The sequence below is a fragment of the Larus michahellis genome, chromosome 1 (assembly GCF_964199755.1).
Source record: "Larus michahellis chromosome 1, bLarMic1.1, whole genome shotgun sequence".
Lineage (NCBI taxonomy): Eukaryota > Metazoa > Chordata > Aves > Charadriiformes > Laridae > Larus > Larus michahellis.
Genome location: NC_133896.1, coordinates 18,101,611 through 18,126,956, shown reverse-complemented (window position 1 = coordinate 18,126,956; position 25,346 = coordinate 18,101,611). Strand labels below are relative to the sequence as shown.

The 25,346-nt window shown below is 38.9% G+C and overlaps 1 protein-coding gene across 2 annotated transcripts in view; it reads right to left on the bottom strand.

Annotated features, from left to right (window-relative positions):
• Positions 1 to 13,479: 13,479 nt before the first annotated feature.
• The window catches only part of TBC1D22A (TBC1 domain family member 22A), a 181,851-nt gene continuing 169,984 nt past the window's right edge, over positions 13,480 to 25,346 (bottom strand). The window contains exon 13 of one of the 2 annotated variants that reach the window (XM_074586261.1): positions 13,480 to 16,791. In XM_074586261.1, the coding sequence (XP_074442362.1) occupies positions 16,663 to 16,791 (129 nt within the window). In that variant the 3' untranslated portion in view covers positions 13,480 to 16,662. The remainder of the gene's footprint in view (positions 16,792 to 25,346) is intronic. The other variant, XM_074586357.1, reaches the window with a different exon arrangement.

Sequence of the window (25,346 nt, the reverse complement as noted above, 5' to 3'; positions counted from 1 at the left end):
CCCAGCCCTTCTGCTGAGAACAATCATCCAACCTCATGTCCTCCATTTGTACTCTTGGAAGAGGTGGGGATTTAGGGAGTCCTGGTTTCTTTTACAACCCAGCTCCACCTTTGGGTGTAACTCAGATTCAGAACTCCCCCTGATTTATTACCTCAAGCAGAAATAGCTCTGCCTCCCTTACGCAAAATCATTTCCCACTACAAATACTTTGCAAAGGTAAAGCCTAGTGCGGCTCTCAGCTGGCTGTTGCTGACCAGAAGCAACCCTGCCTGGCTAAGTCTTAATAAAGTGTTAATTTATCATAATAACTTTTCCAGGGATGTTATGCAAAGGCAGGAGTAAACTTTTTCACCTGTAAACTTCAAGGTCTACGTATACATCCAACTTGTTACTCATATTTAATTGGATGTTACAACCAGACTGATACATGCAGTTCATTACATGGTCAGTTTAGAGAGACAGAATAATAACCACCTCCGAGATGACAATGAATTTGGGGATCCTCATATCATCCTCTCTCCTACAAGCTTGACTTTAAAGGTTGACTTTGAAGAGAATCAAGTGGAGCTGTTGCAGATAACCAGGAACACTTTGATTTGAAAGCCACGTGCTTTCACATTGCTGGAATGAAACACTGGAATAGTTTAGTGACACATTTTTAACATTTTCACTTGCTTTTGTCACAGTTCTAAATACAGTTTTTCAAAATATCAAAAAATGATAGCAGGATGACAGTTAAATTTCCTGGAATCTGAAAGCAGATACTCAAAGGTTGGGTTTTCTAGGAATCATCTTTCAAACCACGCATGGGTAAAAGTGATGCAGCTAACTCAAGGCATGGAAGACAATAAATCTGTAGCCAAGCCACCTGAAGTAGTTGAGAGGAGAAAAACTTTCAGTCACCCACACCAGGAAATTATAGCGTCTGGTTTTCGCAAGGTACAGAGGCACCTGCATTGTTGGCTACTGAAAAATGATATTTGCAGTCTGCTTGGGTGAAAAAAATTACTTTAATTCATGAAAATTAGAAGAAATGAAGCATTACTTTTTAAATGGCATTATCTGTTACCTGAAAGTTTTTCTTCAGAGTACAAGACACAGAAGTAAATGTAGTCTGTCTCCAGAGCCTGAAAGCTAAAGTGGCAGTGCTGACATACGAAATAGTGAATAATACAATGAAAGTAGTCTGCTCTTCTTCTAATATGAGCTCGGAGATGTCAGTGCTGGTGCTCTTCAGAGTAATAACATTGTGCATTATTAAAGACAAGATCTCAACAGCTGCTTAATGTTAATATAAGACCCCGGAACATATTCTGAGAGGCTCCATGTCAGTCCAATATAGGCATTGCAATTTTAACTTACAGCATAATTACCGCCTTCTCTTATGCTTTGAGAGTTTATTTCCTGTTTTGTCAGGCAATCATCAATCTCTTATCTTTAAAAAAAAAAATAAAATAACTGAATGTTCAGAAATAACTCCTAAAAGCTACCTGCAGTTCTCCATATCCTTATTTGAAGAAAAAGAGAGTTATTTTACAGTCAGCTGAATCTCTGTCCCTTTCATAGAGTCTGGGCATTCATGCCCCTAGTTTTCACTTTTCCTCCAGTAGAATTCCACTTTTCCAAGAGTGAGCGCTACTGGCAGCAGCTGTGGGTAGATCCATGAAGAGTCCCATGCAGGATCCGAGTTTAAATTCTAGCTGTTCACACACTGCGTGCTAGCATATGTTATAAGCAACTATAAATTGTGTGCAGATGTGTGCTGGAATTCCAGTGTAGTCAAGCTAACAACACTGAATAACATCTCGTGCGCTTTGTAATTATACGTAATGAATGTGCTGTCGTGTAACAGGGTCCATGTGTGCGGCAGGATTTATCCACTGACTTTGCAAGCAAGGACTAAGAATTCTGGTGTGAATTTTGAAACAAGGTTTTTAATACAAGATATGCAAAAAGAGGAGACTTCTGGGGAACGTTTTATGTAAGAGGCTCTGCTTAAATGAGCACACAAGCCAGGACTTGAAAAAAGATTCGTTTAGAACGTGTTTTCAAAGTCTAAAGACAGAAACATTTACATATAAGTAAAAAAGAGAAAGCATGCAAGCATTGTCCTAGTTGGAAAAGCAAAGTGCCAACAAAGAGGAAATAGAGGGAGGCACAGTAGAGGTGATGGGGGAAGCAGGCAGAGAAAGGCCACTCTAAAGACCTAAAGGGTCACTCACTCTAAAGGGCGAGGGGAGATGAGCGTCCTTAGAGTACCTTGTAAATAATCTCTGCTGTCCTCTTGTGCAGAACTGGTGATTTTCCTCAAGAGAAGATTCATATGTTGCTCTTCGTAAATTAGAGTTTGAAGAATAAATGCTGGGAATATCGACGACCTTTGTTGTCTGCTGCACGGAGAGGGCAGAGCCTCATTGCCCACGTGCCAGCTGTGCCCTTTCCATGGTCCACCAGAGCAGCAGCACGGCTTTTCTTCTCTTCTGACCAGTGGCAAACACCAAGCAGAAAAAGACAGCCTGCCTAGAAGAAATAACGCTTTTCTTTAAGCTGTGTGAACAAAGCAGCAAAGGAAAAGGCCTGAACACACCCTCAAAATGTGAGCATGGGTTAGCTAGCAGCTGGCAGAAGATCAGATGTCTGCGGTCTCTCCCACTCGGAGGCCTCAGGAGAGGGCTCTCAGCATGTGTTTAAGCTAATCTAAATCAAGGTTGCTCTGGTCCCACTATCCTGCCCATTTCCAGCTTTTTACGCCCTCCTCCTCTGCGAGCAGCACAGGCACTCATTTGATTGCAAGGTGAAATGGTTCAGGGAGCTGGAAAAACTGAAAACTTACCATGAAATAAAATAATTAGCTTTCAGCCAGGTTAGTTCCCAGAACGGGATCTGCGTGAAGTCAGAGAGATGCCAGGGCTAACGCAAGAGAGGGGACGGAGGGGTGCAGCATTGGTCCGCGGGGAAAGCGCAGGTTACAGTTTCCTAGTCCTCGATTGCCTTAGGCTGCCGTGGAAACACACCCCGATGCCTCTCTGCAGGTATCACAAGCTGCTTTGCAACCCCATAGGTACACGTTTCCCCCCCCTTAGAGCGAGAGAATTTTTTTTAAAAAAAAACTAAGATGTTTTGTATTTCCTCTTCCCCAGGTTGCCATCCTGATCGAAAGAGGACTTGTAAGCTTAATGAGAGCACTCTCCAACAGACAGTAGCAGCAAATCATTAGTGAGCAGCATCAGCTCTGACAGAGATACAGCTTTCAAGATTCATCCTGCATTTGAAGGTGATTTGCTACATCAAAGCTGAGAAAATATATTAATAAGAGAAAGGAAAAAAAAGTCCATTACAGTTTGATTATATCTTGCACTTTCTCTTATTCAGCTTACCTTTTGGTGTAGATCTTCTGCTTGTATTACACATTCCAGTGCACTTCACCCTACACATAGTATTTGCATCATTTGGCAGAGGACATGCAAACCTAAATGACGATCAGAATTTCCTGACTGTGCTGGAAAGAGTCTGTTAACAGAAAACAGCAGTTAAATCACATCATATTAAATCAGCAACATTCTTAACCCTGAAGCATGGCATCTTATTATTTATTGACTGTTTACTCTTGACTCTTTGGACTCCTCGTATCTCACAAGACTGATTAGCTCCATATCTGATGGTTATGTTTTCTTCTCTCTTAACATCCTTGGCTTAATCTGTGCAGGTCATTTTGCTTGACCCACTTTGTCCAAACTTGTGATACTGCTCGGTACCCTCAGAGTCTACCTTACAACGTTGATACGGCTTAACACTGGCTGGTCTCCAGCCTTTCTCTGCCGCTAACAAAAAGCTGAATACTCCCATCCCTTATCTGGGAGGGACAGCTGCAGCTGTACTTCCTAGCTCAATTTTAACTGTATATTTCTGAAAGATTAAGTGCTATATACAAATTCAAAGTGAATCTTTTGGAAAAAAAAATATATCTATGGAAAACATGTAAAAGCACAGAAGAACTAACAATAGGAAGGGCTGTTGCTCAAAAATCCCAGGTAACATTAGCTTGTCTGCCTACAGACTGTACCTGTCAACGAGCAACATAGTTTTCTGCTATTTTATTGTCTCACTGCCTTTTTTTTTGCATCGGATGCTACGCTATTTCTTTGAGACTTCTCATAAGGCAGGCTATATTTGACCCCGTTATGTAGCAACGTTTCCTGATTTTCTGGAAGAACTGGTCTGAATTACTTGACATTATGCCATATAATGATGGTAAGAGGCAGCAAACTCTGCTACCACTTAAGCAATTTCTAGGCCAGGATAAACTGCAGCAGAGGAAAAGGCCTCAGTGATAAGTTATGACTGGCGGAATTTTTGCCAGGGACAGTCGTTCATCTGAGTGTCTTAAACTTCACCTGAAGGGAGTGTTGTTGTGTTGGGCAGCTGAGGAGTCCAGCCGCAGTGTGGAGGAGCTCACAAAGAGCCTGTCATCATCTTTCAGACCAGCGTCATTGTAGTAGACCTGATACCAAGTACACAGCATACAGGGTAACTTGGCAAGAAAGTAAAATATGAAGATAGTGTGTCATACATACAGAATAATCCTGGCCTCAACAACAAAGAATCAGCTATTATTACTGCATTTGGACATTTTAATATTTTTTAGAGAAAAACAATGTAAGAGGAATTGCTCCGTCCCAAAGGATATGTTTTGCTACACCAAAGCACGACTAACTACATTGTTAGGACTTGAGCTGTAAGACTTACCATGCTCCACTGCGTTCCCAACCGGCATTCCCTACTTAACAGATAAGGAATTAGTTTGGTGATTAAATTACTTCCACCAAATGCTCCCCTCTTTCAGCTATGCTGGTTGTCCTTTTGTTGTTTTATTGACCTCCATTTTCCAGGCCATTGCACTTCCAAACAGTAGTCTTCAGAAGCATTATCCCGTTAAGGAAACAATTAGTTTGCAGATTTTAACATATCTGGGGCTCTACCCGTATCTGGTTGCATTTCTTCATCTGTCAGTTTGTTTCAGGAGGTTTTGCATGCCCTTGCTGCAATTTTAATTGATTGCTCTGGTTTATTAGGAGAAGTGCTGCCGTAGTCACTAGGAGCAATGGCCAAGTAGTAGACCACATTGTGCTGATACGTGATAATTCAGCTACAGAGCTCCCCAGATTTCAGAGGCTGAGAGAGAACCGCTTGGAGAGTTTTGCTACGGGACATGATTGTCTTGCCAAATGAAAAGTGAGTTCAAACTCAAAAAGGTGACATAAGCGCCACGATTGAACTTTTAGGGGCTGGTCGTGGCTCTGTAAGGACTTTGGGGTTGTCTCCCCACTGCAGCAGGGAGACAGTGTCGCCTTGTGCAAAAAATGAGGCAGGAGCGTGTCTGTGTGACTTTGCTTTTCTCCTTCACCATTGGCCAATATCTGTCTTTGTAACCAAGAAACCAGAGAAACTTTAATTGGGATTCATCCCTACACTATGCATGTGCTCTTTTTGCCTCCTTCCGTTTCAATATTTAACCAAGTTGCAGAGAGGAAATCTGGCCCTGTGGTATTACTCAAGGTGAACAGCTGAAGGATTCAGATAGTCCCTCTCTGAATGAGCTTGCAGAGGCTAAGTAGCTAGATTAGGGGAGTACAGGTGGGGAAGCGATAAATCCCACGATCAGAGGCATTTACAACAAGCCATGAGACTCTGCTTTGTGCTGTTTGTTGCTTTAGGCTGGGATTTTTAAATCCCAGTCTTTGTTGTTTTCCCAGCTTTGTTTGCTCAAGGCAAAGTGATTGTCGAATACCTCACACAGAGGCCCCTCGTTCTGACGGGGACATCCAGTAACATACAACTTAAATGAGGCACGGTACTAGTAGGCAGAATGATGTCATTCTGGTCTTGCTGCTGCTGTTATTTCGCTAATTTTACCATATGGTGGATGTTTTCAGTATGCTATTTTCCCATTCAGGGTTTCAGCCCATATGCCAAAGCGTAGCATGATGTACACTAAAGGCCACGTTTTGCCAGCTTTGCTGCCCTGCAGTTGTGTCGTGTGAGACCTGACCAGTCCCCAAACAGCAACAGAAATGATGCTGGATTTTCCTGGTTCTGAAAACAGCATCATGGCAGGTTAAGCAAATTTCTTTCTACTTTCTCCGATACTGAAGGAAAGTGAGTAATTTCTGAAGATTGGCTTGTAATGTAACTCTCCCTGTATGGCATAAGGTTTTGGACTGCGGTTATTTCTACCATCCTTATGTTATAGCTAGAGACTCGATTGCTAAAGTCTTCTTTTGTACGCTCAGAAATAAAGGGTTACTGCTCAGGAGCTGATTGCTGAGAGTGCGGCTTCTGGCTCTTTGCAATTGTAGGATAGATGCGCCCTCCCGTGTACCAGCTCCGAAGTGTTTTTACAGCCAGAGCATTTGGAGACCAGAGACACCTCTCTAGAGATTTGGAGATTTTTTTATTTTTTTTTTTTAACAAAATTTTGTCAAATAGCAACTCTGCCAAAACTCTCTTTCAATCATCCAGAATTCATTGATGAAATTTTTAATTTTGGAAGAAATAGAGAAGCTTAGGCTTGCAAAACAGATTGAAATAAAAATAGTGGGGCTGGCTCCCCCCACCTGGCTTTTCTTCTTGTGGAATGAACCCAAGTCAGAAGAAACAAATAAGTACATTTCCCAAGAGTTTTTGCTACTCCCAAGGATGGTCTGATAAGATTTTGTACACCCACCTTTCATAAAAGCAGCAAAATTCCTGTCAAATAGAGCCGGGTAAAGGAAGGAATGTTTCAAGGTAACAGTCACTTTGCATAAACTTCTTTGAAGGAGTGTAGCACCAGATGGACATTTTAATTTCAGGGAACCACTAAGAGTGTCTTTGTTGACAAGGAAAAGCTCCTGGAGATAATTCTAGTTCAAATGGCAGGAGAGTTATGCCAGCTATTTCTTTTCTATATATATTTTCCCTCAGAAACGGGCCAGGGAGGTATTCCTATGGCCCATTTTCCCGTAGCTGACCGGCCCGTCTCAGCTCTTAGCGCGTCTCTGCCCCAGAGCGACTGGGGGCAGGACATAGGTTAGAGGCTGTCAACTGCCTCCGTATCTTTGTCTCTCCGTGGTCCCTGCAAGTGACCTAAAGAGATCAGCTGAGTAATGTAGGCAGCACGCTAGCTGCTTAAAACTGGCTACTGTGAATAACACCTTTCTGGGTGACAACATATCTGCCTCAAAATACGCTTTGCCTTCCCTCTTTCTTTGTACTGCTATCCAAGGCAGTACGAATGATGCTAGAATCTTTATTTGGGCTAGAGATGTATCGGACTGCTTTCCTTTCAACGGATTATCCAGTCAGATTAATTTATGTCTTTTCTTCTTTTCCTTTTTTCTTCTTCCTCTTCAAAAAAGAGCAGCATTTTTGTCTTTGGGTGGTTTTCAGGCTATTCCTCTTCATCTCCTATTGTAGGTTGGGAAATTTCAGATGTATTTTATTTCCATTGATCTATTTTGCCCAGTCACCATAAATTTCAATCTTCTTCCTCTGCTGCATTTATTCCATCAGTTGTCTTAACTGGCAGTTTCTTTAATAGTCCTTGTTCACATATGAGATTTTCATAGCTTTGAGCTACTTCATTTCTCCAGAGAGCAAAATAATTTGCACTTTAAACATAAGCAACACTTAGTCTCCGTTCAGACACTGGCAGCTCTTATGCTGTGGGCTGCCTCAGATCTATCAGGGTTTGGTTTTTTTACCGCAATTTGTTTCTTTCCTTTAATAAAAAAGAATGTCGGTACTGGAACCTGATTTCAGATCCTGAAATTACACTTCCTTTCACTCAGGCCGACCAAGAAAGAAACCCACCAATTACTTCTGAAGTTAAAATCACTTGCTTTTCAATAAGCCAGAAGCTGATGCTGTATCACTTCTTCGTTCTGCAGCTCCTGTCAGTATGCCTTAAAAGCCAGAAGGAAAAAAAAAAGAGACTACAAAAGCAGAGATTGAAGTCTGTGCTATTACTAAATGCTCAAATATATTTACTGTATACTATATAAAATTACCATGTAACATGACAGACCAGGAAGATGCTTTTACAGTTTTAACACGTAAGGTCCAAAAATGGATTTGACAAAGAATCCAAAAGTACACAAAAATGTTTCCCAGAGGTTTTTTTTAAACTGAGTTTAAAATGTAGCTGGTAGTATTTGTTTGTCACCTAGAGATTGTCCAAGATACGTATTCTTATATATACTGGGCATCAGGATCCCAAAATTATGCTACTTGAAACCAAACTTCTATTTATTGTCGCAGTATTAGTCCATTCTGTATTGATACCTGCTAGGTACCTTGGGCGAGTTCTGTTACGGTGCCTATTCCCTCTAACCATCATCTTCCATTTCTGATATCTCCAAAGTTAGATGAACACTGGGGTTGTCCTGCCTATCAGAGTCTAACAGGGTCTACAAGAAGAGCTGAGAGCAGTCTAATGAACTGAAAGCAACAATTCAGAATGAAAAGACACATCTTCACAATACTCCTGCTCAAAAAACCTTGATGGAGTTTCCCCTAGATCTACTCGGTAATTTGAAATTGAGAGAGTACCACTGCTGTCTCCCAGAAACTTTCTACATCAATACTTCACAAGGACGTTGTATAAAATACAGTCAATACATGCAAGTAGCAAGACAACAGATTATTAATTTACGTGAGGAACAATGACTTAAAGTGAGCTAGTTGGTCTCTTTGGTACAGCGATGACTCTAGCTAACTAACTAAAGAAAGAGGGGACGACATGGAGACCTGGCCTTTCTGAAGCCTTAGGTTCCAAAGTTTGCCATTTCTCCTGACATGGAGAAACAACACAACCCTGTTCATAAAGATGAATGCAAGATTTTAAAAAACTTTGAGAACTAGTCTAACGTCTGATACGCAAACACTGCATGTCACCTCCTGTCATATGCAAATACTTTTCAGGCCACTGTTGGACTCACTCAACTTAAGCAATGGCCTCCGATTTTTCAGTTGCTAATATTGTCACTTGATACTGGTATTCTTCAACAGTTTAGTTTCACAACAATGAAGTTATTCTGTTTATCCCATGGATTGATAATATGTTACTGGTGGGTTACTAATTTCTGTGGGGTCTTTGCTGATTTTTTTTTAAAGAACACATTCAGTCAGGACACAATCAGCCATTTTGCTCCTGACATACTGTTTCTGTCTTCAAGAGAAATATGCAGGTATATGAAGTGAACCACTAATTTGTGGCTTGGGAATCTGTTCGGCTGAGCAGGATCTCCTTTGGACATTTCTCAAGTCCTCACCCCCTGTCGGATGTTGCCGTCCCAGCCAACACTTCCCAGTAGTGTTCAGCAGTTTCACCCAGGACACCGACAAATGCACCGGCCGGTCTGTGAGGTAAGATCTTTATCTTCCTCACCGTCTGGAAAACAGATTATATAGTTTGGATGCTACTTAAATAGGAAGAGTAAACCCTACCATTATATTACTTTTGGTTAGACAGAATGGGATATTGTGTCCTATACATTTTACTTAGTGGCCTATAATATTTACTGACATAACAAGTGGTGGGAAGGAGATCCTAGTGCAAAGATCCCATTTTAAAATGAAGTAATTTGTCAACATTTCTTTTTCCACTCGTTTCAATTTGCATGCAAGGATACTAAGTTTTATCTCTGGCTGTGCTACAGGGCTATAGTTTATTCACAGCAGGAAAGACAGCAAATACGAACAGCAAGCTAATGGGCTGAACCGCTCTCTAGCCCGAGCTAAAGCACGGCTAAGTAAGGTTGATGTTACAGTACAGTAGCTGCAACAAACAAGTCAATGTGTCCTTCAGATTATAGCTTATTTGGGCCATGTGTAACATAAAATTTGAACTTCAAGTGTGCATTTTAAAACCGCATCTGAGAGAATTTATGATTCTTTCTAATGTATGTACAGTAATGCTGCTTCAAATTACAATTGCTAGCAGCCACTTGAAAATATGAAAACAACAACGCTGACACCTCGCTACGGGCTCATCCCCCAGGTTCCTTTAGTGCCAGTGGAGAGACAGAGGAACTTTTCGGGTGTCAATCACTTGTCACAGTTCAGAGGTCTTCTCAGAGGCAGGGGCGATGGCACCTGGAAGGGCACGTTTCCCTCCATCGACTGCAAAAGGAGCGTGTGCCGAGCTCAGATGTAGATGTCTGCATTTCTGACATACTGTAAAACTGGGAAGATAATAACTTGCATAAATACAACAAAGTGACAACTTAGCCAATAGTAACTCTTATGTTGCCCACAGACATCCCTGTCGGGCCAACGTTTTTGTGCTTACTGCTTTTCTTTTGGAGTGCTTGTTGGATTTGGGTATCCTTTGCTGGCTACAATTGCTTTTAACTTGAATTGATCTGGCAGCATATTTGATGCTACCTTCAGAGTATTTCCATAACGAATACAAGTTTCCACATACAAACAGGTGTCCTTGGATGGGGAAAGATGGACTTTTTTCTTCTTGTGGTTTTGTGGATAACAGAAATAGTATTAGCCAGCATGACGTGACTCATCACAGTTTTACATCGCAGAGGATGACTGTGCGCATTCAACAACAGGCTGGCCCTTACCATCGAAACATTCACATGCAGTTTCCTGAGTCGCCCCTGTACTGAGAATGTAGTGGCTGTTTCACCGGAACGTGAAGATCTCCGCTGCCCAGTATTTTGATGACAGCAATGGAAAGAAATATATCCCTTTTTCAAGCTTACATAAAATTTTCCACTGATGCAATAATGGTAAAATAGCTGGGAAAGAATAAAACAACAAAACCTTTTCTTTACAGATACGCCAAGCTTATTCATTCCTGCACACAAAAGCTGAATTATTTATTTGCATGAGATAATATATTTTATAAGTTGCAGCAAATACTCGTTGATGTCTTAGGATAAATTTTTACTTGACCGGGTAGGCATAGGACTAAATTTTTTTCCCCAGATATATAGCCTATTGTTAACTACAGTCTAAAAGTGCTTCTACGAGCACTGCTTTGAGCTGGAGTTACTGACTTATTGTTAGACCAAAAGTGATGAAAAATTGCCAAGTCTGTTGAGTTGCCTTAGTTGTTAAAATGACATTTTATGAGTGAGATAGCCATCTAACTATTGATAAGCCTGGGCATCTTGTTACCTCCTGTGAGCTGTCATGACAGCTACGTATTTTGTATTTCTGCTGCTGCTAAAAGAGTGAACGGAATTGATCAAACGTGCTGGTAGCAGGAACTGCTCACTGGAAATCTCAGTTCTTTCTGTAGGAAGATGGAAATACATGAATATAAATAACCTGGATTTCAAAAATCTCTATGTCAGAGTCTGCATCCTGAGCTTGAGGATGAAGTTGTCCAAATACCCCAAGAGGTGCATTGTCTTCATCCTTTCAGGAAATTGGAAATTAACGGCAATAAAACTCTTCTATTTGGTTTGGTTTTTTTTCTTCTATTGCTCTGAAATTCAGAATGGTCTTCCCATGAGGAGGATCTCTGAGTAGGCACAGGTAAGTGACAGTTGGAGAAGAAATTTCTGGAATAAAGTGGATTTGGCCCCAAAATCCAGATCTCACAGAAATGAAATCTCTGTTGTGAAGGACACGTAACAGGAGAATCAAAGCAAATGTGCACACTAAATCTTGATTACTGCGATAACAAAGGCAGGGCAATAGACACTGCAGTAGACTTCTGCTAGAAATATTGTCCCTTTCTGACTTACGTTTCTAGATAATTCTGTATTAGGAACAAAATTAATACCTGTACTGTAGTTCAGACTTTTAAGTTTGTGCCTGGAGCATAAATTTCTCAGGATCTCCGTACGTACCGGTGGCAAATTCAGACTTTGATTTTCTGTGTTGAGGAAGCTTGATCGCAAGCGTAAATGTGGAAGTGCAGTTCAAACAACTGTGCTTTACTGCCCGTGCACGTTAATTCGCATTTGGAAGCTTGTAGGAAATTCTCATGGCCAAAAATCCTAAATTTCAGAGCACCTGTCTCCAAGACGCTTTTTGTAGTATCACACCTCTCTCAGCCTTTCATTTCTGGCACATATCTTGACTCAGACGTGGGATACATACAGAAGACTTTGAAGTGTTAAAAGGTTCTTTGATATGGTGCCATAGCAATTAAATTATTTACTCCAGTCCTGCCTCCGCTACACTAAGCTTAAGGAATTAGATGGGATGCAAGATTTTAGCTTTAACTTATAAAAATGCAAATGATCTGGAATTAAATTGCTCAGGAACTTCACTCTGCCTCTTACAGTGATTAGAAGAACTTGAGCTGGAGTTCCTTCCCATGGCACAGCACCCTGCCTGAGCGGTTGCCAGACTGGGAGCTTTTCCACCTCGCCTCCTTTTCCCACCTCCAAAGAATTTAAAGCACTACAAAGCACTTTGCTTCCTCCCCACTCTGTTTTCAAGGAGGAAGTGACCTGAAGCGCAGATCAGATTTCTGGAAAGCCCTTTCTGTTGCGCTTCACATATTTACATTTGCGGGATATCTGCCCTGGGCATAAGAGAGATACCCAGGACTGCTTTTGTACAAGAAAAATCAACAGCAGTTTTCAGCTATTCCTTGTGAGACCTCGCAACCTTTACCCCACCTCCTTGATGTCTTCTGCTTTTGAAAAAGTAATTTGAAAAATCTCCCCTTGCTGATTTTCTGCAGGATCTTCAGAAGATTATAGCAGATGAAGAAACACAAATTTCCTTCAAGGTGGGAAACCAGCGTGATTACAATTCATTGTCACTCAAGCACGTAACGGAAAGATTGCCCACTGCATCTCTTATGTTTCTTCTTTCCTGAATGCTGCGTGGAGTTCTAAACAGAAAAGTTATTAACTTTGCCTTCCGTATAACCAGGCTAGTACATTTTCTCATCAGACTCAGCTGGATTATTGGAAGTCTCCCACTAGCTTCCTTGACATAAGGGACTTGGGCTTCCTATATGCACAGGATGTCTCTCTTTGCTTGTTAATTTACTCAAATCATCTTTAAGTTTCCAGATCTTACTGACCCTTCCACTGTCTTTTACTGCTCCCCCCATGGAGCTGAAGCTTCCTCTCCTTCCTCGCCTCCAGAGACGTAGGGAATTCTGTACCTCTGTTTGCTGTGCCCCGATTTGCTCCACTTGCCCCCCCAGTTTAACTCTGCTGTGGCGTCAAATTTATCTTCATCTGCTTTTCTGAAAATGCTCAGTACCTTGTACATACACGGTATATGCAGAGACAGACCTCTGGAAGCTGACTGTCTTATTAACTTGCAAAACCCACAAGATCGAAGGGTAGCGAGTTGCAGAGACGGAACTGAGAACAGAGGTTTTGCTTCTGCATTTGCTCTTGCAATACAGGGTTTCAAGACCGTAAAACATAAACACACCAAACCCATGCTTTGATGTAGTATGCAACGTGCTTGATGAAAACAATAAAAAAAGGTTTCCGCTCTATATAGCACTTCATAAATATGCATTTATTTCCTCATCTTTCATCAGTTTTACAGTTTTAACCAGTGCCTCAGTGTTAATATTTGTCAGAAGCATACAATGGAACTTCAGATACTTCTATTTTGTAGTTCTGAAGTTAAAAACAAATTAATGGGCTTTTCCATAAGGAATTGAGCCAAAAAAAAATGAAACTAATTCCTTATAACATATTACAGAGTTACATAAGATTTCAACTTACATTTCTATCCTACTCCATGTACTGTATTTACAGTTAACTAATTTGTTTATTATTTACATTTTTCAAATACTGTTGTCATAAATCTTTTTATATTGTACATTCTTGTTTAAATTTTTATTACAGAAATTCTTTAACACACGTTTTAGAGACTACAATTTCAATATTTCACATGAGTTCTAGGAAATTACTGCCTGGTTTCACTAGTGATGTGTCAAGATGTCTCCTTCATAAGAAAATACATATTACAAAGGAATTTTATAATATTCAGAATCTTGAATTTTGAAAAAAATAAGTACATGGGATATAATAATGATAACGTTATTTCCTTCTCTATGTAATATTTTGTTTGGAATGACATTTTACCTGAGATGTAGAATTGTTAAATGTATGGTGGTTTGTTTTTTGTTTTTTTTTAAATGAAATATTTTATGTAAATCTTGAAGTATTGAAAATTTGAAATTTTACATAAATGTTGGCCTTCTATTTACTGAAGATATACAGATAGGAACTACTATTCCTATCTGTATAGATATATAACTTCAATTTATATATCTAGATCATATTTTCCAGAAAAGTCTACACCTACATAAATAAGCATTGTTATTATATTAGGAAACTTCCCACTATCCTTAAAAAGCAATGTGCTCAAGTACAATATTCAACTTCTGACACAGACACAATAGTAAATGTGACCTCTAATGGTAATATTTTCTTCCCAGGGAAGCAAGAGGTACCTGTTGAATTTGGAAGACATGGCAGACAACTTATGTGGACCCGATGAAGTACATTTTATATATCCAGTCCCATAAATGTTATGCAGGAGCATCTGACACAGCAGACAACTTTGGGTCAACTCTCCGTGTTACATGTAACTACCTAAATAACATCGTAATAGAAAAAAGTTAATTATAGAAAACCCTTACAACATTGCACATTTAATGCTGTGTGTCTTTTCTCGTTACAATAATATGCATCTCTATTAACAAATGACTGTAGATACTAAAGTTAAAGCAAATGGTCATAAATTTCAGGTTTCTTTTATTCTGTTATTGGTAGATATTCTGTTAGGCACAATATGACATTCTTTGTAAACATAAAGATAAGTTTTGATACATTAGATGACGAACTGAAGCTACAGAAAACAGTATATGGGCATTTAAGAAACACCATCCACTACACACTCTAGGCACAAACGCAGCAAACTCAGAGGCCTGAACTTGTATCCAACGCAACTGAAAACCGCAGCTGACACCAGTGGAACAGAAATGCATCCTAGTCACCAGACACTCCCGCTTCTCAACTAATTCAGTTTTGTCTCTTCTAACAAAGGTTTCATATAAATTTAAAGTACGGATCTCATAATCACACGTTGGTAAAAACGTATTTTATTCTATTTACCCTGAAACACCTCATTATTATAAAGTCCGTGTCAAGAACGAAGGCCCCTAAAACAAGTAATGTAACTGACACATCTAGAAAGCTTTCTTTAAAATATGTATCTACGTATTTTTAAGAACTTGAAAATAATCTTCCAATAACAAGTCATAAGAGAAAACCTCTCGAGGATCTTTTACTTCTCAAACTTAAAAGTGCACTGCACTTTTTGTGCAACTCAAGAACTGAACTGAGGAATAGCAATTCTGAGCTTCCGGTATATTGCTTATTGCAACTCTCACCCTTAATAACCTGTACGCGTAGGGTAGGCACAAATTAATATGAGTTATTTACATCCAATAAAGCAACAGCAGAATTCTTAGCTGAAAAGATTTCTTGAAAATAAATAGGGCACTTAAATGATGTAAGTTTTAAGAAATTATTCGGTAACCCATGATTAGATGGTGAAACATTAATTTAATTCTATAAAGTCATAGAGGATTTTTATTCTGCTAATGACGCAAGAGTGATCTGAGTATATAGTTACTGTTATTGTTATTGGGAATTATCTTCTCGCTTCCTCTGAATAATCAGGAAAAAGGTATTAATTTTTTTAACGAAAAAGCTTTGGAAAGATGTATTAATTTTCCTTTTCTAACATGCTAGAAATGGAGAATAAGGCAACAACTGAGATAAAAATATATCTTGCTTTGTAAATCAAGCTTCATAATATGTTTCTTAAAAGTGAACTTTCATGCTGAAAAATTGAAAGGTCTTGAAAGAAAAGCTTTAATTACTTTGACAAGACCATGTCTTCTATTTCATTCGATATTTTAAAGACACTCCAAAATGTATAGAGAGGGATTTATTTTAGTGCTATAAATGAGTCTTCGTCTTTAAGTAACTCATTTGTATGGCTAAAAGCTTCTACAGCTCCCTGCAAGACTGAGTAATGTTTAGAAAACGCCAGCAATTTCCATTGCAACCTTCTATATTCTTAAATTATGGAAGTATTCTAACCTAATTCCATGGAAAAACAACAGATGGTGTGCGAATATCTGTGTCTTCTGAGTTATAACCGGACCTCAAAACACAGGCCTTGCTGTCTCATATGGTCTTTACGACTATGAAGAGTCTTTTTTCCTACTCAAAGTAAATAACTTTTACTAACCAAAACTGGCTGATAAAGTCACGGCAGGTGACAACTGAAGTAATGACAAAATCGTTCCATAAGTAGTTTTAAGTCTTAGGTACATACAAAAAATTGCTTGACATAAATCAGACAGAGTGCAATGCTCTTAATTAGAGAAGCAGAAAGAAGAAGAGAATTATGCGATAGACTTCTGAACCCACTTTTCATGCTGAGCAAAAAAGTTCACTTTTAAGTTCATTCAACACTTGATATCCCGCTTTGTTCATTTCTTTGGTATTCTGTTCTCATCCTTCAAATTCTAACAGAATTTTAATGGTCATCTTAATTCAAATGAAAGAGCAGTGAGCTGAAAGCACGACCAGAACAACAGATGCCATAATACTGCAGAACACGTTGGTCGTAATGATTTCTGGCTCTTTATATTCATTTCTTGTAATGATTGGGGGCATCCGCGAATGCAAACTTCAGTCTGTAGGCCTCTGCTAGGAGAACACTAATTTCTTCATTTCCCCAGTGTACTGTGGGCAAATTTTGTAAAAATATCAGCAATTCCTAGATGGAGAGAAAAAAAATAAAGTGTTTTAAAACACCAGTGTGATAACAATGTATTACTTATACAATGATTATTTATAAGCAATAAGTCACGTAGCACCTCAGTCTCCCAAGCAAACCTGAGATCCCATTAGGTTTAGTGATTTTCCTGTAGCTTGTATAGAAATACTTGCTATTCAGTCTTTCAGTTCAGAAATCAGCTATTAATTGTAGCTGGCTTGTATTAAATGGTTATTTTCTAGTGTTCAGGAAAAGAAAATAATTTTAAAAAAGGACATGAACTCACTGTGTGTACTATGAGTGAAAGAATGCATCCCTGCCCAAATGAGAGGTGGGTAAATTCTATGTACCCGCACCTGCCCTTGTATGATTATAGCACTACTGGTGCCCCCGATCACGGATGGAGACCCCTTGTCATACTCAGACAAACAACGAGTCACATGCAATGTATCAGAACCATTCCATTAGACTTCTAAGAGGTAAATAGCGTTACCACATCCGTTTTCTAGCCGGCAATCGAGATACAACGTTCACGGGTGTTGCAGTCACTTGAAAGTATAGAAATTCAATTTTGAGCTCTGTAAGTCCAAACCAGTTTAACATAAGACCCAGTCTTCTTTTAGATTTGCCATATTTCCTACATTATTTTAGCACCCTGATACTTCTTACACCCTTGCCAATTCCAACGAAGCTCTTGAAGTTTCCACGTATCGTTTTGCATATAGTTCTTTAAAAATCCCACGGGTATCTTCCACATTTAAGATCTTCAACCTACTTTCAGTTTCTAACATCTGTTGCCCAGATCGCTTCAATATCTCTATGCTAGGTATGAACAAGAGGAATACCTACACTTCCTCTTTAAGGAGCTATAAAATATTCATTTAATTTTTAATACCTTAAATGTTTTTATAACCTCTTTACGAGGTGGGTAAGAGGCAGACACCTACAGATAAAGCAAAGTTGCTGACTACATTGCAGAAGTGCTAAAATTCTCTTCCCTAATCAGTCTTTCTACACGCAAACATGAAGAACATCTGACTACTGGTGCTGCTGCTTTCCAGGTATGCATTGTATATAGTACAGCAAACAACCGTTACATTTCTTTCAACATTAATTATGTAACAATACAGATAAAATTAATCAATAAAAGTAATTTCAAATGATAATTTGAGTTTAATTTGAAAAAGTTCTAAAATGTCAATTCCAGCTTTTGTAGGGTACATGTGTTATTGTAGCAACATGGTATCAGCAAATATGCCCAATCTCCTGTGGGCCAAAACCCCAGGACTCTAGCTCTATGCTGAACTGTGATACACAGGATCAAATCCCACTGACTGCACTTGGAAGGATCCTTCAAAAGAGTTACTTGAAAAATGTTTGCTTCCTATCCCATCACCAAACGGTCCAAAGGGCATTATATCCATCTGTGTTGTTGCCTGCCCAAAGTGCCATTCTGTTTCAGGGCACAACTGGATACAGGCTCAAAATTATGGCTGATTGCCAAGTCTGAGACTTTTGACAAAAACTTCCCAGTCACTTCAGATGTTTTCCTCTTCCTGATATTCTGGGAAGAAGTCTCTGACACTGATGCAAAAAGAAGCTACTTTTCTATTTATACACAAAAAAATTATAAACCAAGTTATTATTTCAGTCAGTTGCAGTCAAGTCCCACCTCAATTCTTAGCCCCGCTTTCCCACTCTTTTCTGGCTTCTTGTCCCAAAATATTTTTCTGCGGGTCAGTTTTTCCTCTCTCTTGTGTTAGGTTTAGGCAATACGGAGGTAATAAGGAGCTCACTGGGACAGGGCCTGTATGTTCAGTTCTGATGACAGCACCAAAATCCAACGTGACCCACAGCAGCACAAAGCTTCAAATCCTCATCTGTACCCTGAAACTTGCCAGCTGTGAGAGGACACTCCGGAAGATCAACTACCACACGTTCTCTCTCCTGAGTTCATGCAAATGACAATTTTATAAGGCTTGTAGTTTGACCAAACTCGGAAAGTTAGTTTGTTTTTTTTAAATAAATGGTGACCCAAAAGGTCACAAACCCTCCAACGTGATGCAAAAGACACCCTAGGCCAAATATGAAGTCCACGTTTTAAACTTTCCAAAGAAAAAAATCACCTGGAGATCCTCTGTCTCATGCTTTTAATTGCTTTGACAATCATGTTCCTTAAAATTTAAGCTGTGGCAAAGCAGCAGAAGGGCAGTTTTCGCATGAGTTACATCCCAACAAACTAAATGTGGAATTTTATGCTGGGAGTTACACGGCAATCTTAGGAATGAGTGCAGTTGTTAAGCCTGCTTGTATCTCCTAGGTGCTCTATTTTTGCAGAAAAAATGCAGACAATTTGTGCACACTTATATATGTGCATATATTTGTGAGCATGTGCATATGTATATTTTTGCATGAATGTGTTTGTTAAGATGTATTCTAAAGAGCAGGAATAAGTAAGCAGGAATGCAATTAAACCCACAACCATTATCCTGCTATAAATCAGAATCCTGCAATATCACGTCTAAGTACAGAGTGAAATTCTTCTTCATAAGGGTCTTATTTTCCTTGTCCCACCTTCTCCTTCCTCTGCACCTGCTTTCGTGAAAGATGGTTGTAAAAGCCCTTAGCAAGGATTCTGTGATTTCAGGAAACAGTGAGGAGCAGAAATGAACATAAAATGATTTTGTGTGTGTGTGTGTGTGTGAGAGAGAGAGAGAGAGAGAATTATTTTGGCTACATCTATTTCATGGTCTTGCTATACTGGTTCTTGTAATATGAAACAAGAAAGGACAGAAGTTGAGCAGTACTATATATTTAATTACAAATAAGTAGTAATACAACAGAGTTAGCATGAGAATGTCTCTATTACACTTGAGAGAGCACATTTTTAACAAAGTGTTATACAGCTGCCAAAATCCCACCTTTTTTTTTTAAATTTCTACATACTTATTTGACAGTTATGCTGATAAATGTGATTAATAAATTAGCAGTGCAGAGCAGGAAGGTTGTGTGGAAGGATGATAAATGCCTACCTCCATGACTTTTTTTTTTTTTCCTCCTTGTACAAAAGTAACTTTCAATCAACTCTAAGTCATAGCATTTAATTCAGTGAGTTTTGTGAAATTAGCTCTTTTACTGTTTGCAGTGCCAAGACTTTGCTGGGTCAGACTTCTGGTGCAAAGTGGTACAAACGATTCATACTGATAAAGCAGAAACCACTAGAATCCATGCACAAATAAGGCATCCATGCTAACTGCTTGAATTCATTCTCCTATCCACATTCAGAATTAAAATATGAAACACTTTGAAATATGATGAATCATGAAACTGATTTAATATTTACCAAAAAACCCACATCGGTGATAAACTGCCTAGTATATTTCAGAACAGGAGTCTGAAAATTCTGAAAACCGAGTCTGAAAAGCAGTATTTGTAAAATATTCCTGCAAGAATTTTATTTTCTGCTTAATTTAAATGGTATTGTGATGCCACCTGGCTGAGGAATCAGGGCAGCCAGTAGATCATCAGCAGAGCTGGGGTTTCCAAAATCCCAGTCCAATGTTTGTTTATATATTGGCTGCACCTACAACAAATATACTCAAAATTACACCCTTTGCATTAGGCAAACAGAGTGCCCTGGTTGCACTGGACTCTTACAGCGCTGAATAGCCATATTCATCCCTTCAACCAAGGCCTCGCGCACGGCCCAGCCTGCCAGCACAGCTTCAGGTTGGTCTATACGTGGCGTTTGCCCTCTCATGCTACCCTGTGGAAAGGCGTTTGCCAACCTCCCTCCTCCTTGCCATTCAGGCAGTGGCAGGTTTCTTCCTGCAAAGAATCACAGGTATCTGAGGGACCTACAACCAGCAGTTAATTCCTCATCTATGGAATAACTTTGTTAAATTAAAAACAAAAAACACAAAACCACAATAACCTCCCCCCCCCCGCCCCAAATTAATCCCTGCTTACTTTCACCTCTGTTTAAAATTAAAGAAGAGTATTTTCTAGAGTGGTAAACCCCTGAACATTGTAGGGAATGAAATAACAGTCTGATTTCTTTCTTGCCTCAGTCTCGACCGACGAAATCCGCTCTGAGAAATCACAAGTCTCCACGTTGAGGAGCAACAGCTGGGGGAAAGAGGTACTACCCATAGCAGAGGAGGATCAAGGTACTACTTAGATTTGCTCTTCTCCCCACCAAGTACAAGAAAAAGTGAAGACATTTTAGCACAGGGCCACTTAAATGGTATGGGGGCTGCGGCAGATGTTGTAGCAGGAGAGCGTGAGGAAACAAAGGGATTTTTTAGTTGGGAGAAGAGCAGTCTAAGGAAGGATCTCCCTTCCACACTGAAATTTTTCATTATTTTATTTTTTTAAAGGACATGGGCTTAATTAGAAAAGAAATACAAAAGATCAACAAAAAAACTGCTAAATATATTCACTCGTTTGGTCCATTTATGGAAACAATAAAGGTGTGTTTCCTAACAAGTAGAAGGATGTATTTTTTTATTTGGAATGAAAGGATATAGGGGACTGGTATAGCAGCGTTACTGGGTCATACCGTGAATAAATTAAAAATCTATATATAAAACTGATTTCTTAGTATAAAAAAGATCTAAGCATGAAGTATTTAATATCTTTGTAAGAGATTTCTAGTTTACGTTGATGTATTTAATCCACAAGTCTGAACTAATTCTTCAGGACATTTGAAATTCAACATTTTTGTTACCAAAAATTTTCTTTTATACAATTTCACTCGTGTTTCCTCTACTTTAGCTGCATTTGGATTTACATGATACTTTACATACGTGTTTTTGTGACATGTTAAAATATGCTAAAAGACTTTATATAGCACATTCAACTATGCTACAAGATATATGTTTAAACACTTAACGATCAGCCGTATAGAATGTACTTTTAAAGTACGTGTACTTTCAAAATGACATTTTCCTTAGATAAATGAACATGTATTCAAGAACTATCCTATTCACCATGTAATCAAGACAAGACAGCGGTAAACTTGCTGCTAGTGCTGTGGTATAAAAGTACCTTTAGAAGCATGCAAAGTACAAGTATGAGGTCTATCTTTTAAATGCTACAGCAATAAGATCTGGGAGTAACACTGTCTGTTAAGCAATGGCTGTTGTCAGATACGAGATTATTCTTGAGGGAAAAAAAAAATCTTATCACACAAGATCCAATACAAGTATCTAAAAGAAAATACCAGACTGCCAGATAGATATCTCAAAAAGAAGATGATTTCCAAAGCCCTTATTGTTCAGTGCATTCCCCAGTTTCCTCTAAAATCAAAACGGTCAGGGTGTGCTCCTTGTAAACTAAATCAAAACTGAATACTAACAAAACTTCACAAAACACATTTTAATAATTATTACGAAGTCGTCATTCTCTTTTTCTGCACTGAGATTGTAACCCAATGAAATCCCAGCCCATTAGAACAATCCTTAAAAAAAACCAGAACCCAGATGCAAAAGAAAGCAAATTCTATCATGTTTTGAAATCCGGTTCAGTGGCAAGTCCCCTTATAGTATGAAATCCACTATAATCCCTCTAATTAGTACAATTTTTAGCATAAGATGTGGCTATAACACTGGTTATTTGGTAATGGCTATCTATAGTTGTTATGCTATTTATTGTCACCCCAACTCTGACTCCATACATGGATCTTAAAGGAAGGAACATCAAAACCAATTGTAGAACAAATAACTTGATAGTTAATAAAACATTAAAATGTTATTCTAATGAGTAGGGCACAAAGGTCTCTTCTGTGACAATCAAATAAATTTATTTACTTTGAAAATTCAGTTCAGACTTTTTTGTCTGTGTGAATTATTGACAAAGTTCAACTGCAGGGTTTTTTTTTAACAGAAGAAACTTAACAGAACATAAAAACCAGTAATAAAATAGTGCTTTTATTTCTAGCTAACATAAAAATGGCAATAACTAAAGTTAAAATCAAACTTGAACATACTGAGGAAATTAATAGAGTTGGTTTTGAATGTCAAAACTGGCAACCGGTCTATTAATTTAACAAATAAAGGCAGTCCTAAAATACAGTGTTTTTCTACGAGAGCTGTTAATCCTTCCTGCTGCTAACTGCAATGTAATTATGGTCTGAGTACTTCTGGTCTACCACAGCTCCGTTTCGTCCTAATAGGCAGAACCTGCAATCCTACTCTACATTCAATCATGAACTTTTCAGTATTATACTTTAGGACTGCATATAACTAAATGTAAGGTATATTAACTTTATATATAATCTTTCATTATTTAACAAGGAATTGCTAACAGCTGTATTTTGAACAAGAGCTGTATCTATTACACATTATGCACACATATAAAACACTGCAAAATTTATGCCAGCAATTTGATTAAACGGCTTCTTTATGAGAGTTATTTGTACTTTCAAAAGTTGTGCTTGAAATTTTAGAACACAGCATTTACTTTTAAAGAACTAATGAAGTGCAATACTACTAAAATTTATTTAGAGGAACTACTGAGACAAGCTGAGGAGGAAACCAATTATTGCCAGAAAAATGCCCATTTATCTTTTTAGATATTATAAACCAGAAATAAACCATATGCATACATACAAAGAATTCTAAATGTTTCTATGACTTTACGGGAAATTGTATAATGTGGTGCCGGAGATAGCCAGAACTGGACAATGATTCAAAAATTTTTTTCCAAACAGATGTAATGATCATACAGGCAAAAGAAACACAGGAATCATTTAATTCCTATTTCCTTTACAACATTCTTTTTCACTTGCTTGTATTTGGGATTGTCACGTGTGAAAGGAAAGGGTGGCACGGATGGCCAGCACCGAGCGAGCAGCCCGTCCGTGGACTCGGTCCCTCTGCAGAAGCAGACAGATGATGTGCTGGAGCTCCTGCCTGGCTGAGACCCTACAATAGCTGCCGTGGTCAGGTCGGTAAAGTGCTGTACGATGCCAACTTCTAATCCTCTTCCCAGATACTTAGGATGAAGTATACCCGCTGCTTTGGGACTCAGCCAAGCTCAGTCCAAACCCTCCCCCTTCAGCCTGCTATCAAAGCAGTAACAAACGCACCAGCTGGTAACATGAAAGCCCAGGTCCAGCACACACCGGCGAGCCCAGCTGACCTTGTTCACTTGCCTTAGAGCTACTTTTCCCTTCTCTCTGCCCCTCACTGCGGGTATGTAACGCACCAAATAAGTAGGGCTCTAGCTCTGAGACAAGTTCTCTTTGCTTTCTTGCGTAGTGTTTTTCCTCTTTCAATGCACTTAGCAATATTCCCTACGCTGCTGCCACTTCTTATTTCTCCAGCTGTCCTAACCTGCTACATGGAGTTGCAAATAATGAGCTGTATTTCTGGAGTGCTGTGCATCTTATTAATTACCTATGTCTCCGAGTCAGAGAAAGCATTTCTTTCCTATTGGGCACAGCTGGAACTGAGAAAACTAAGATTTCAAAATCTAATATTAAAGAGATAGCAGGAAGAGGTCATCTATTGCAGCTTAAGAAATATTTGTTGCAGGTACAGGTTAAGAGGCATAAGAGGACCTGGCTCCTTCAGTGGTACAGCTGACCACCTGCGCTGCCTCCTGAGCATGGAAAGCTGCACACCACAGCGCACACGCAGTGCCAGCAGCGATGGCTGAGATAGCACAAAACAGGCCGGTTTGGATATTGGATGCAATAAGGCTCTCCTTGTTCTCGTCATTTCAAAGATTATGGGTGAACTTAAACTTTGATAAGCAGAAGATGGGGAAACACTGGTTCGTCTCTATGGTAGATAAGTGGTAGGAGCACGTTAGCCTGCACTAGACACAGTTTGAAGCATTTAGGAGAGATATGTTCTTGGCAAGTCATAAATCAGTGTAACTCAAGAACTCCCACTGTGAATGTGGAAGGTCACATCCTGTCCTGTGACAGTTTAGAGGAAAAAAACAAACAAACAAAAAACCCCAACCCAATATCTGCTGAAATAGTGAACATTCAATTTCACAAATTCAATGCTAAATTTGATTTTTTTTCCATGTACATTTCTTTATTGCTTGTTACCTAAATTATGCATCTAGAATTTAAGGAAAGAGTTATTAATTCTTTCCAAACAACTGCCTATTAAACAATCCTTCTTATTTATCTTAATTTTGACCTTTCTTTCAGACACCATGGCATCTTCACCAATAGACCACAGCACACAGAACAATATGAAGCTAACTACAGAAAAAAAAGGGTTATTCAGAGCTCTAACTAAACTTGTTGCATCTTAAAATGGATACTTTTAAAAAAATATCTGAATAGGTTAAAGGTTAATTTCTCCTGCTATCAGCTTACATTCAGCAACTCAGGTGCACAGTGATTCTCAACAAGTATATATTTTTTAATTCTTTGATTCAAATATATAATATATATATTCTTTAATTCAAATATACATTTTTTTATTCTTCATTTCAACTGAACAATCTCCCATTAATCTTCTGAAAACATAGAGAAGTATGCTATTCTTATAATTGATTTCATATTCCTAATAAGTACTTCATAGAAACAC